A 14116-nucleotide genomic window follows, 5' to 3' on the forward strand; every position below is an offset into this window, starting at 1 on the left:
GAAATCTGATGCGCTGGAATAACAGAAGGAAGGACATTGAGAGGAAAGAAGATATCCATAGTGAAGGTTATATAGGACCCTGTAAGCTTTATCCCTCTTTATTCCTAACTCTTTTCTCCAGTTATTACCCAATGTAAGAATCATTTAAAACATTGAGTTCCAAGCTATTGGTAGGATTTCCCCAACATGATATTTCTTACATTTTAAAAATCTTTATTTAACAATTATATTGTAAATGCCAGCTACATTACCATCTTCTGTTTACATTCAGGTCTTAAGATTCTTTGATCACCAAGTTTATTTTCTTCTCTTATTGTGAAATCTCTTGTTTTGATATAATTGTCGCTTGTTTAGTGTTCATCCTCCACTGTTTTCATCATAGATACTTTGGTTGATATACTTTCAAATCCTTGCAGGTCCCAAACTGTCTACATTTTGTCCATATACATATCATATCTTGATGTAAGTTTCTTAATTACACCTAAGTAGTTTGAGGTTGTCTTCTACTGTTATAGATAACAAATTTGATGCAAGTCTTTCCTCATAAGGAACTTATGCTTTCTGAAGGTTTGGAAAACCTTTCCGTTCTCCTTAAAATTTAGGACTTACAGTGGAATGTGGTGTCTTTTTTTTTTTTTTAATTCCTACTTGTAATGCTCTAAGCTCTTGAAACCTGCACTCAAGCCTTTAACTCAAGAAGATTTTCTTCTATTACTTATTTAATTACATCTGCATTTGTTTCTTTTTCTCTTCCTGGAACTCCTGATTTTATGCTAGGCTTCTAAGTCTTATATTTCCCTCTTGATTGTCATTTCTTTGTGTTTTTGCCATTTCTTATGAGCAGTAGGTCAAAAGTTGACCTTTGCAGCAACTTTCAGGTTTTTTGATTCCAATTCACAGTAAGAAATACATTTTACATAGCAACCCAGTTTATACAAATCTAATCAAAACAAAAATTCTTAATGCAATATATACACTTACTATGTGTGATGCATTCTATTTTTGTTCTCGTTCAGTCTATTTGTATTTTAGTTTTTCTTGTTTGTTTGTTTTTAATGCTAGTTGCTGTATACTGAATCAGTGATTCTCAACCAAGGGCAATTTCCTACCCCCACCAGGAGGCATTTGACATTTTCTGGAGACATTTTTGATTGTCACAACTGGATTGGGTGCCGACTGCATCTAGTAGGTAGAGGCCCAGGGATGCAGCTACACATCTTGAAATGCACCAGTCAGCCCCCACAGTAAATGTTTGAGAAACCATACACTAAATTGTTTTTTTGACTTTTCAGTGCTTTGTATCTCAACCCTGCGGTACATTCATTAGAATCATGTGAGGAGATTGATTTAATAAGTCGGGATTAGCTGGTGACTGGTAGTTTTAAAAGTTGCTCAGTGTTTGAAAAAACACAGACTTAACAGTTTATGGCCTTGAGAAAGCATCCAGTACTAATTTCATGTTTTTTTCCCCAACAAAAGCTAATTATTAACCTGATATTTAAGCAATATACTTTTTATACCTTTATTCAACGTTTTTTCTTTTTTTTTATTGAAATATAGTTGATTTACAATATTAGTTTCAGGTGTACAATGTAGTGATCCAGTATTTTTATAGATTATGCTCCATTTAAAGTTATTATAATATACTGGTTATATTCCTTCTGCTGTACAATATATTCTTGTAGTTTCTTTTATACAAAGCAGTTTGTACCTCTTAGTCCTCTACTCCTATCTTGCCCCTCCCCCTTCTCACTCCACTAGTAACCAGTATTTTGTTCTCTACATCTGTGAATCTGTTTTATTATCTTCATTCATTTGTTGTTGTTTTTAGATTCAACATATAAGTGAAATCATACAGTATTTGTCTTTCTCTGTCTGATTTATTTCACTAAGCATAGTACCCTCTAGGTCCATACATGTTGTTGCAAATGGTAGAATTTCATTATTTTTTTCATGGCTGAGTAGCGTTCCATTCTATATATGCACCACATCTTTTTCATCCATTCATCTGTGGTTGGACACTTAGGTTGTTTCCATATCTTGGCAACTTAGGTTGTTTCCATATCTTGGCAATTGTAAATAATGCTACTGTGAACGTTGGGGTGCATGTATCTTTAAGAATTAATGTTTCTGTTTTCTTCAGATACATACCCAGGAGTGGAATTGTGGGATCATATGGTGGTTCTATTTTTAGTTTTTTGAGGAACCTCTATTCTGTTTTCCATAGTGGCTGCACCAATTTACATTTCTACCAACAGTGTGTTAGGGTTTGCTTTTCCCCACATCCTTGCCAGTTTATTTGCAGTCATATGATAGCCATTCTGACATGTGTGAGTTGATAACTCATTGTGGTTTGATTTGCATTTCTCTAATGATCAAGCACTGTTGAGCATCTTTTCACATGCTTGCTAGCCATCTGTATATCTTCTTTGGAAAAATGTCTATTCAGGTCTTCTGCCCACTTTTTAATCAGGTGTGTTGTTTTTTGATATTGAGTTGTTTGAGTTGTTTATATATTTTTTATGTTAACTCCTTATTGGTCATATTATTTGCAAATATTTTCTCCCATTCAGTAGGTTGTCTTTTTGTTTTGATAACTGTTTCCTTTGCCATGCAAAAGCTTTTCAGTTTATTTAGGCCCCATTTGTTTATTTTTGCTTTTGTTTCCTTTGCCTTAGGAGACACGTTCAAAAAAATATTGCTCTGATTTATGTCTGAATGTTATGCCTGTGATTTCTTCTAGATGTTCTAGTCTTATATTTAGATACTTAATCCATTTTGAGGTTATTTTTGTAAGTGGTGTGAGAAAATGTTCTAATTTCATTTTACATGTAGCTGTACAGTTTTCCCAGTACCCCTTATTGAAGAGACCATTTTTTCTCCATTGTATATTCTTGCCTTCTTTGTCATTAATTGACCATAAGTGCCTGAGTTTATTTCTGGGATCTCTATTCTGTTTCACTGATCTATGTGTCTATTTTTGTGCCAGTACCATACTATTTTGATTACTGAAGCTTTGTAGTGTAGTCTGAAGTCAGTCTGATACCTCCAGCTTTGTTCTTTTTTCTCAAGATTGCTTTGGCTCTTCAGGATCTTTAGTGGTTCCATATAAATTTTAGAATTATTTGTTGTAATTCTGTGAAAATGTCAAGGGGTATTTTGATGGGGATTGCATTAAATGTGTAGATTGCTTTGGGTAGGATGTACATTGTAACAATATTAATTCTTCCAATCCATGAACGCGGGATATCTTTCCATATCTTTGTATCATCTTTAATTTCCTTCATCAGTGTTTTATAGTTTTCAGAATATAGATCTTCCACCTCCTTGGTTAAGTTCATTCCTAGGTATTTTTGATGCAATTTTAAATAAGGTTGTTTTCTTCTTTTCTTTCTCTGATAGTTAATTATTAGTTATTAGTTATTTCATTATTACCATCAGGTTTCTGTATATTAATCTTGTATCCTTCTTTACTAAATTCATTTATTAGTACTAGTAGTTATTTGGGGGGAGACTTCAGGGTTTTCAATGTGTAATATCAAGTCATCTGCAAAAAGTGAGTTTTACTTCTTCCTTTCCAATTTGGATTATTTTTACTTCTTTTTCTTGTCTGATTGCTGTGGTTAGCACTTCCAATACTATGTTAAATGGAAATGGCAAGAGTGGGCATCCTTGTGTTGTTCTGTTGAGCATGATATTAACTGCGTTTGTCATCAACGGTCTTTATTATGTTAAGATACATTCCCTCTATACCAACTTTGATGAGAGTTTTTATCATGAATGGTTCAATTTTATCAGATGCTTTTTCTGTGTCTATTGAGATGATCATGTGATTTTTATCCTTTTTGTTAATATAGTGTATCAGATTGATTGATTTACAGATGTCAGACCATCCTTGCATCCCTGGAATAAATCCCACTTCATCATGGTGTATGATCCTTTTCTATATATTGTTGAATTTGGTTTGCTAATCTTTTGTTGAGGATTTTTGCATCTATGCTCATCAGAGATCGGCCTGTAATTTTATTTTTGTAGTGTCTTTGGTTTTGGTATCTGGTTAATGGAGGCCTTATAGGATGAATTTGGGAGCGTTCCTTCCTCTTCAATTTTTTGGAATAGTTTGAGAGGATAGGTATTATTTCTGCTTTATATGTTTGGTAGAATTCCCATGTGAGCTTCTCTGGTCCTGGGCTTTTGTTTACTGGGAGTTTTTTATTATAAAATCAGTTTCACTGCTAGTGATCAGTTTGTTCAGATTGTCTATTTTTTCCTGCTTCAGTCTTGGAACATTATATTTCTAGAAATTTATCCATTTCTTGTAGGTTGTCCAATTTGTGGGCATATGACAGTTTATAGTATTTTCTTAAGATTTTTTCGTATCTTTGTGATATTGGTTGTTGTTTCTCTTCTTTCATTTTCTTGTTTTGTTTATTTGGATTCTCTTTTTCTTGATGAACCTGGTTAAAGGCTTATCCATTTTGTTTATATTTTTAAAAAACCAGCTCTTGATTTTGTTGATCTTTTTTATTGTTTTCTTGGACTCTTTATTTCCTCTCTGATCATTATTATTTCATTCCTTATGCTGATTTGGGCTGTGCTTGTTCTTTTTTTTCCTAATTCCTTTAGATGGTAGTTTAGGTTGTTTATTTGAGATTTTTCTTATTTCTTGAGGTAGGCCTGGATTGCTATAAACTTCTCTCTGAGAACTGCTTTTGCTGCATGTGATAGATTTTGTAAAGGTGTGTTTTTTTTTTCATTTGTCTCAAGGTATTTTCTAATTTCCTTTTTAGTTTCTTCATTGACCCATCAGTTTTTTAGTAGCATGTGGTTTAGTCTCCACGTGTTTGTGTTTTTCCCACTTTTCTTTCTGTAATTGATTTCTAGTTTCATACTGTTGTGGTCAGAAAAAATGCTTGGTGTAATTTCTGTTCTCAAATTTTTTTCAATTTATTTTTATTTATTTTTATTTTTTATTGCTGTACGCGGGCCTCTCACTGTTGTGGCCTCTCCCATTGCGGAGCACAGGCTCCGGATGCGCAGGCCCAGCGGCCATGGCTCACGGGCCCAGCCGCTCCGCAGCATGTGGGATCCTCCCAGACCAGGGCATGAACCCGCGCCCCCTGCATCGGCAGGCGGACTCTCAACCACTTCCCCACCAGGGAAGCCCTGTTCTCTTAAATTTTTGAGAATTGTTTTGTGGTCTAGCCTGTGATCTCTAGCATGGAGAACATTCTGTGTGCACTTGAAAAGAATGTGTATTCTGCTGTTTTGGATGGAATGTCCTGTAGGTATCTATTAAGTCCAGCTGGTCTAATGTGTTATTTAAAACTACTATTTCCTTATTGATTTTTTTTTTTTCTGGATGATCTGTCCATTGGTGTAAGTGGGGTGTTAAAGTCCCCTACTATTATTATATCATTGTCAATTTCTCCCTTTATATATGTTAATATTTGCTTTATATATTTAGGTGTTCCTCTGTTAGGTGCATATATATTAATGAGTATTAAACTCTCATTTTGTATTGATCCCTTTATTACTGTATAATTCTCTTCTTTGTCTTTTGTTACAGATTTTGTCTTACAGTGTTTTTTGTTCGATATCAGTATTATTTGCCGCAGCTTTCTTGTTATTATTTGCATGAAATATCCTTTTCCATCCCCTCACTTTCATTTTATGTATGTCTTTAGCTCTAAAGTGAGTCTCTTGTAAGCAGCATATAGTCAGGTCTTGTTTTGTAATCCAATCAGCCATCCTATGGCTTTTCTTTCTCTTTTTTTTTTTTTTTTTTTTTGGCCATGCCCCACAGCTTGTTCCCCTATCAGGGGATCAAACCTGGGCCCTCAGCAGTGAAAGCCCAGAATCCTAACCACCAGGCTACCAGGGAATTCCCAGCTACCCCATGTCTTTTTTTTTTTTTAAATAAATTTATTGATTTATTTTTGGCTGCGTTGGGTCTTCATCGCTATGCGCGGGCTTTCTCTAGTTGCGGTGAGCGGGAACTACTGTTTGTTGCGGTGCGTGGGCTTCTCATTGTGGTGGCCTCTTGTTGCGGAGCATGGGCTCTAGGCACATGGGCTTCAGTAGTTGCAGCACGCGGGCTCAGCAGTTGTGGCACACGGGCTTAGTTGCTCCACGGCATGTGGGATCTTCCTGGACCAGGGCTCGAACCCGTGTCCCCTGCATTGGCAGGCAGATTCTTAACCACTGCACTACCAGGGAAGACCCTATCCTGTGTCTCTTGCTTGGAGCATTTAGTTCATTGACATTTAAAGTAATTATTGATAGGTACGTACTTATTGCAATTTTGTTACTTATCGTCTGGTTGTTTCCGTATATTTTCTCAGTCGTCTTCTTTTAGGTTCTTTCCTTATGATTTGATGATTTTCTTTAGTGGTATGCTTGTCTTCCTTTCTCTAGTTTTTGTGAATCGTATTTTTTTTTTTTTTTTTTTTTTGGCTGCGCATGCCGCTTGCAGGATCTGTTCCCTGGTCAAGGATTGAACCTGGGTCATGGCAGTGAAAGCCTGGAATCCTAACTACTAAGCCACCAGGGTACTCCCTCTATTGTAGTTTTTGATTTATGGTTACCGTGGGGTTCATATATGTTGACCTATAATTGTATCTACTTGTTTAAAACTGGTAGTCCTTTAAGTTCAAACACATTATAAAAGATCTACATTTTTTTCCTCCCTTCTCCCACATTTTGTGTTTTTGATGTCATATTTTACATCTTCATTTTTATCCATTAACCTGTATTGTAGTTATAGTTAATTTTACAATTTTTTGTCTTTTAATCTTCATAGTAGCATGCATATTTAAGTGGTTGATGGACAGCCTTTACTATATATTGGTTTTTGCTTTTTTTTTTGGCTGTGCTATGCGGCGTGTAGGATCTGAGTTCTCCGACCAGGGGTTGAACCCAGGCCCGACCAGGAGTTGAACCGGGGCCCTCAGCAGTGAAAGCTTCGAGTCCTAACCACTGGACTGCCAGGGAGTTCCCTATATTTGTTTTTAATAGTGGGATTTTACTTTCCAACAGATTATTACTTCTTGTTGTAGCCTTTTCTTTTTCTTAGAGAAGACCTTTTAACATATCTTTTAAAGTCATTTTATTATTGATGAACTCTTAGTTTTTGCTTGTCTGAGAAGTTCTTTATCTCTCCTTCAATTCTAAATGGTAATCTTGCTGGGTAGTATACCCTAGGTTGTAGGTTTTTTCCTTTCAGCACTTTATATATATCATGCCACTCCCTGATGGCTTGCAAAGATTCTGCAGAAGAATCAAATGATGGCCTTATGAGGGTTCCCTTATATATGACTCTTTGTGGGGGGGTGGTTGTTGCCTTTAGAATTCTCCCTTTATCTTTAATCTTTCTATTTTAATTATGATATGTCTTGATGTGGGTCTGTTTAGGTTCATTTTGTTTGGGACCCTCTATGCTTCCTGTATTTGGATATCTCTTTCCTTCTTCAGGTTTGGGAAGGTTTCAGCCATAATTTCATCAAATATATTTTCGACCCCTTTTCTCTCTGTCTTTTCCTTGGACCCCTACAAAGCAAGTGTTGGTATGCTTGATGTTGTCCCAGAGGTCCCTTAAACTCTTCTCATTTTTTAAAATTTGTTTTTCTTTTCATTGTCCTGATTGGGTGATTTCCATTATTCATATTCCAGATCACTTATGCGTTCTTCCTGTATCACCAAGTCTACTGTTAATTCTTTCCACTATGTTTTTTGTTTCAGTTATTGTATTCAGTTCTGACTGGTTCTTTTTTGTTTCCTTTTAGTTCCTTGTTAAAGTTCTCACTTTGTTCATCTGTTCTTTTCCCAAGTTCAGTTAGCATTCTTATTACTAATGCTTTGAACTCTATCTAGTAAATTATTTACCTGTGTCATTAGTTGTTTTTTTCATGGGTTTTCTCTTGTTCTTTCATTTGAAACAAATTCCTCTGTCTTCTTATTTTGCTTAACTTTTTCTGTCTCTATGGAATTTGGTGAAACAGTTACTTATCTTGGCCTTGTAGTGGCATCCTTGTCTGGGAGCATCCCTATACTGTCTGTGTGTGCCAGGTGCCTTTGGTGGGAGAGCTGGATTTTATATGAGCATGAGTTACATCTTCCCCTATGGAGTAGTGGCAGCTTTCACCTTGGTTGGGGAGTAGGGCTAGAGATAGATGGGCTAGAACCAGAGTCACGTGTGAGCTGGGGCTTCTCTGCTCAGTGGCCAATACCACCCTATTGGGGATGGGATCAGGTCCCATGTTGCTGGAATAGAAGGTCTGAGGGTCAGGTCTGAGCTGGCTCTCTTCCCTCTAAGTGTGTGCTCTCCCCTCCCAGCACTGGCACACTTGCCCTTAAGGGGATCTGGAGCAAGAGAGGCTGGTGTGGGTGCTTCTCATGGGTCGGGGTGCAGGCTGTGGTGGTCCTGGCACCAGTTAGAATTCCATACTACTCTTGATCTACTCTCTCCAGGAGCACCAACAGAGGCTGACTTCAACCCTGCTCAGATGCTGCATCGGGCCTGAGCCGGCTTCACCCTCTACAATTGTGCATTCTTTTCAGCCAGGACAGCCCTTGCCCTAATGTGGAGCTATGCTGTAGAGCAAGAGGGACCAGGGCCAATGCTCAGTGTGGACTAGGCATGCTCCATGGCTGTCCTGGCACCAGAGTTCTGGACTATTCCCAATCCACTTCCTTTGCAAGTGCCAGCAATGATTGCCCCTACCCCATTTGGATGCTGCCCCAGGTCCAAGCCAGCCCCATCCCCTACAACTGTGCACTCCCTTTGGCTGTGGCAGCCCTGTCACAGTGTGGAGCTGTGCCACAGAATGAGCCGAGGCCAGAGTGGATGCTCAGCTTGTCTGAGGTATGTGCTGGGGTGGTACTGGGAAACAGGCCAGAGACCTGGGCAGTTTTAATCTGCTTCCTCTGCCTTATTTCAGGAGTAAGCAAGCATGTGCATGCTCTTCATGAGTGGAGTCTAGGTTTCTTATAGCCCCACTGTCAATCCTGCTGGTTTTCAAACCACCTGAAGCGACTCATCTTCCTGGTGTTGGACCCCATGGATGGGGTGCCCAGTAAGTGGTTCAAACCGCTCACTCCTCAGGGAGGATCTCTGAGCCTGTGTACTCCCTCCGCATCTGTGCCCCCTCCAAGAAGAGGAGGGGGATTACACAGACTTGCTTCTCTTCCCCTCCTGCTTGATTTCATGTGCATCTTTCTTACACATTTGGTTGTATAAGAGTCTTAATGCCAGTCTCCAGTTTGTTTTCAGTAAGAATTGCTCTACAAGTAGTTGTATTTATGATGTGTTAGAGAGGGGAAGTGAGCTCTGTATCCTCTGTCTCTGCTATCTTGATCCCACCTCTCAACTTTTTAGTTAAATAAGTTCAAAGTTAAAAAAATCCTTTTGTTAGATTATCCTGTGTTTTGCGTATTTGTTGTTGTTCAGGAGATGAGGTAAATTAAACCAGGCAATTAGATATTATTTCAGATAAGAATTTTTTTTTTATTTGAAGTATAGTTGATTTACAATGTTGTCTTAGTGCCTGGTGTACAACAAAGTGATTCAGTTTTACATATATATATTATTTTTCATATTTTTTCCATTATAGGTTATTATAAGATATTGAATATAGTTCCCTGTGCTATACAGTAGGACCTTGTTGTTTACGTGTTTTATATATAGTAGTTTGTATCTGCTAATTCCAAACTCCTAGTTTATCCCTCCCTCCTGCCCTTTCTCCTTTGGTAACCATAAATTTGTTTTCTATGTCTATGGGTCTGTTTCTGTTTTGTAGATAAGTTCATTTATATCATATTTTAAATTCCACATATAAGTGATATCATACGGTATTTGACTTTCTCTGTCTGACTTTTTTCACTTAGTGTGATAATCTCTAGGTCTGTCCGTGTTGCTGCAAATGGCATTATTTCTATTTTATGGCTGAGTAATAGTCTGCTGTATACATATACCACATCTTTATCCATTCATGTGTCAGTGGACATTTAGAGTGCTTCCATGTCTTGGCTATTGTCAGTAGTGCTGCTGTGAACATTGGGGTGCATGTTTCTTTCTGAATTAGAATTTTCTCCAGCTATATGTCCAGGAGTGGGATTGCCGGATCATATGGTAACTTTTTTTTAAGGACCCTCCATACTGTTTTCCATAGTGGCGGTACCAATTTACATTCCCACCAACAGTGTAAGAGGGTTCTTTTTTCTCCATACCCTCTCCAGTATTTATTATTTGTAGACTTTTTAATGATGGCCATTCTGACCAGTATGAGGTGATAACCTCATTGTAGGTTTGATTTACATTTCTCTGATAATTAGCGATGTTGAGCATCAGATTAGAATTTTTAATTGAATAATTAAGGTTATCACATATGCTGTTAGCCTTATACCACCTATGTATTTCAAAGTGCAGAATAAGCATCATCACCAGGTAGTTTGAATATCTGCAGATTTCTTAAGATACTGTACATTCTAGTAAGCCCATGTTTCTCTGCAGTGGTAGAAATAAGATTATTCTTGTTTAGATCACATAGAAGAGATCATACTTAGCAGGTCAGACCTGTTACAAATAGGAGAGCCTAGCAAGGGATCAGAATAGCTTGCAAGGTTGAGCCTTCTTTGTGTTCCCAGAGTTTGAAGAGGACTGGCCTTCAGTGATAAAAGGGATTAATTACTGATTGTATGTGGATTTGAAGATCTGTGAAGTTCCTTCCACATCTAAATATGCTTTCCTCTTATCTACCAACAGGTACAACTGTAACTGCTTTACGATTGTTTAAGAATCTACCTGTAAGAAAGCAATTTTACTCAACTGCTAAAAAATGTAAAGAGGAAATAAAAAAGGTCCAAGATCTCCTCATAAACTATGGTATACTTAAACCTGATGTAAGGATTGTTTTTGTACATAACAAGGTAAGCATTATTGTAGTTTCAACAGGACATTTTTGGTATATGATATAATAAAGGGACAACATATTTTATCTAAATCAGTTAGATATGTAAAGAGTCTTCTTTCAAAATGTGTCCACATTTGTTTAGCTTTTTCTTTATTGTTTAAAGAGCATCTTTACTTTGTTACCTTGTACCTATATGAAATCTGATTGAACCTTTTATTTCTTAATTTCTAAGATAGGTGATTCTACCAAGAGACTTTTCCATCCAAGAAATGTTTGCTTCCTAACTATGCCGATGAGTAAGACTTGTTCTTTTCCTTTAAAGAATTCACAATTTAGTAACATTTTCCACCTTCTATTCTAAACTGTTTCTTCTTTGGAAGAGTTTTTTGTTAAGTTTTTAAAGGAAACTACCTCATTTCTTTCCATTTTTCAAAGCAGGGCTGATAAGGAATTCCTCCTGTTGCTTGATGAATCTTAGGGGAAAGAAAGGTTTACATATCTTCTGATTGTTATGTTTTTCATAAAATTCCACACATGCACTTCAAAATATTTAATGTAAGGTGAGTAGAACCACACAGCAGAAGTTTGGAAACCTGATGGGGAGTAGAGAGTTAACATTTATTAAGAGTGTACACAATGCCAGGGCCTATGCTAGGTGTGTAAAACTCCTATATCCACAGCAACAGCCAGGTGAGGTAGACATTATATCAATTTGCAGTTGTCCTCTGAACTCAGAGGTATGATACTCTGCTCAGTGTTGCACAGCTGGTAAATTGTTAAGATGGGTTTCAAAACTTTACCTGCCTACAGAGTATAGGTTCTTCACACTCTACTGTTTTGTCTTCCCATTTTAATACTACATTACATTTGTGTAGTTCTTTTCCAGGTTTCAGAGCACTTACCATAACCTTGTGGGTTAGACAGCCTTATCTCTATTTGTATGGGGAACTTGAAGCTCAGAATGATCTAAGGAATTGTTTTCTATTTTATAGTAAGTAATACTACTGAGGTCAGAACCCTTTTTCATCCAGTTTTCTTTCCACTCCATGTCTTTTTACTTGTTATTAAGAAGATTCCATATTAAACCAAGTTATGGTGGAATATTTATGATCAAAATCTTTGGTCATCTTAAAAAAATAAAGAAAACATTAAGAATAGTCAGCCACCTGTTCCTGCTGGCATAGAGCTCAACCAAATGATACCTTGAGATCCCTTCCAGCTCTATCATGCTAGGATTCCTCAGGATGTTGATAGATAGAGACTCATCCTGTTAATATAAATAACCCTATGACCTCTTGATCCAAAGGACATTTAGTCATTAAAAGTTGAATTACCCAAGTTAAGAAAATATTAAGGGCAGAAGAAACAGTGATCACGAAGGGAAAACAAATGGAAAAAGGTAAAACATGAAGACAGGAGCTACATTTTTATAAAAGAAAAGTGACTACAACCAAAGAGAAAAGTTTTAAGAGAAAACAGAAGAATATTATTGCCCTGTGTAATGGAGATGCATATTTAAAGTCAAATATATATCTTCTAAGCTTTGAATAAGTTTATATTATTATCCCAATCTGTGTAAGATCATCAGTGTAGGCATTTTCTTTTGAAACTGGAAAGTAGTATTTTTTAATACACTGTATTTTATAATTTTTGGAAGACACCGTATCTGAACTTATACTGAGCAAACGCAGGTCTCTCGGTGGTCTTCAGTAATTTCAGATGCAGTTCAAATCCTGGAGAGTGTTATACCATGCAAGTAATGTAAGAGTATCAAAAGTTTTATAGTAAAATTAAGTATTAGCTATTATTACACAAGGAAATCATGGACTCAATTATATTTTCAAGCTTTTTTCTTTTAGTATAAATTATTTTTTCACTCTTCTATTTATTAATAGTGCTGTTGTGCCTCAAATGTTATATTGTTAAATGTCCTAAAATAGCATTGATACATTATCATAAATCTCTTTGAACATTGAGTCCTGCTCTGCTCTTACAAACATGCTTATGTTTGTCATTCTTTATGTGCTTTTCTGAAGAATTTTTTTGCCTTAGCTTAAAATTTAAAGATGGCAATATTGTTGTCTCTTCTTTTTTTGAAATTTTTTTCTACATTAGAAACAAACAATCATATTGCACATAATATGAGAAGTACTATTGCTATTTTGACATCTTGGATTAAATAGTGTTCCTTCTTTTTATGAAGGTTTAACCTGCCAAGACATTCTTTGAATACTGATAATGTTGATGTTCTTGCCAGTATGGTTATGTTAGAAAGAGGTATTTTTCTTCTTTCATCACCATGTTCCTTGAAAGCATATTGAATAATGAGACAGCCAAAGAGAAATAATTTACAAGTAGATTCAGTGACTTTATTTAAAGTAGATTTTGTTTGGAGAAATGCTAGAGCCATTTCTTAGATGAGCACTACAGTCTTCAACTTTTGTTTTGTAACTGAATCCCTGTGAGGTCCTGCTACATATATTTTCATTTATAAAGTAGCTATTTCCCAGAATTAGAAGTTTTTCTCAATGTGGTGATATCTGAAACCCACTTAGTAGTATTAGCTCTTTCATAAGTGCATGAGTAATTTTATAGACCACTAGTTTAGAACATAATGGTAAATATGTGATTTCAGATAAGGGATACTTTCATACTTCATACTTGTGGATTTTCGTGATTTTCCTTTGCTTAAAATATCATTTGTATTTTAAAAAATTGTTTTGAATTTAATCCTGTCTTGATAATTAGAGTCCTGCTGTTATTGCAAAAGCTGAATTGGAGGGCTTCCCTGGTGACGCAGTGGTTGAGAGTCCACCTGCTGATGCAGGGGACACGGGTTTGTGCCCTGGTCCGGGAAGATCCCACATGCCGTGGAGCAGCTGGGCCCGCGAGCCATGGCCACTGAGCCTGCGCGTCCGGAGCCTGTGCTCCACAACGGGAGAGGCCACAACAGTGAGAGGTCCGTGTACCGCAAAAAAAAAAAAAAAAAAAAAAAAAGCTGAATTGGATATTATTGACATAAGAAGGTCTGATCTGTCTCTTACAAAAGAGAGAGAGAAGTAATTTAAGGAATGTCTTTCTACCTATCCCACTTACATGTGACATGAATGTTAAGGCTTATTGGGATGAATTTATTTATTTTTGAAGTCTGGAAGAATGATGACCAAGAATGAGAAGGAAGGCACACATTTATTAGATTATAAACT

General features: G+C 36.7%; 1 protein-coding gene across 2 annotated transcripts in view; it reads left to right on the forward strand.

Moving 5' to 3' along the window:
* PMS1 (PMS1 homolog 1, mismatch repair system component) overlaps positions 1-14116 on the forward strand; it is a 97149-nt gene that overhangs the window by 25670 nt on the left and 57363 nt on the right. For both annotated transcript variants that reach the window (XM_079924307.1, XM_079924308.1), the window contains one exon: positions 10763-10926. In XM_079924307.1, the coding sequence (XP_079780433.1) occupies positions 10763-10926 (164 nt within the window). The remainder of the gene's footprint in view (positions 1-10762; positions 10927-14116) is intronic.

Source organism: Stenella coeruleoalba (assembly GCF_951394435.1).
Source record: "Stenella coeruleoalba genome assembly, chromosome: 6".
In the NCBI taxonomy this organism is placed as follows: domain Eukaryota; kingdom Metazoa; phylum Chordata; class Mammalia; order Artiodactyla; family Delphinidae; genus Stenella; species Stenella coeruleoalba.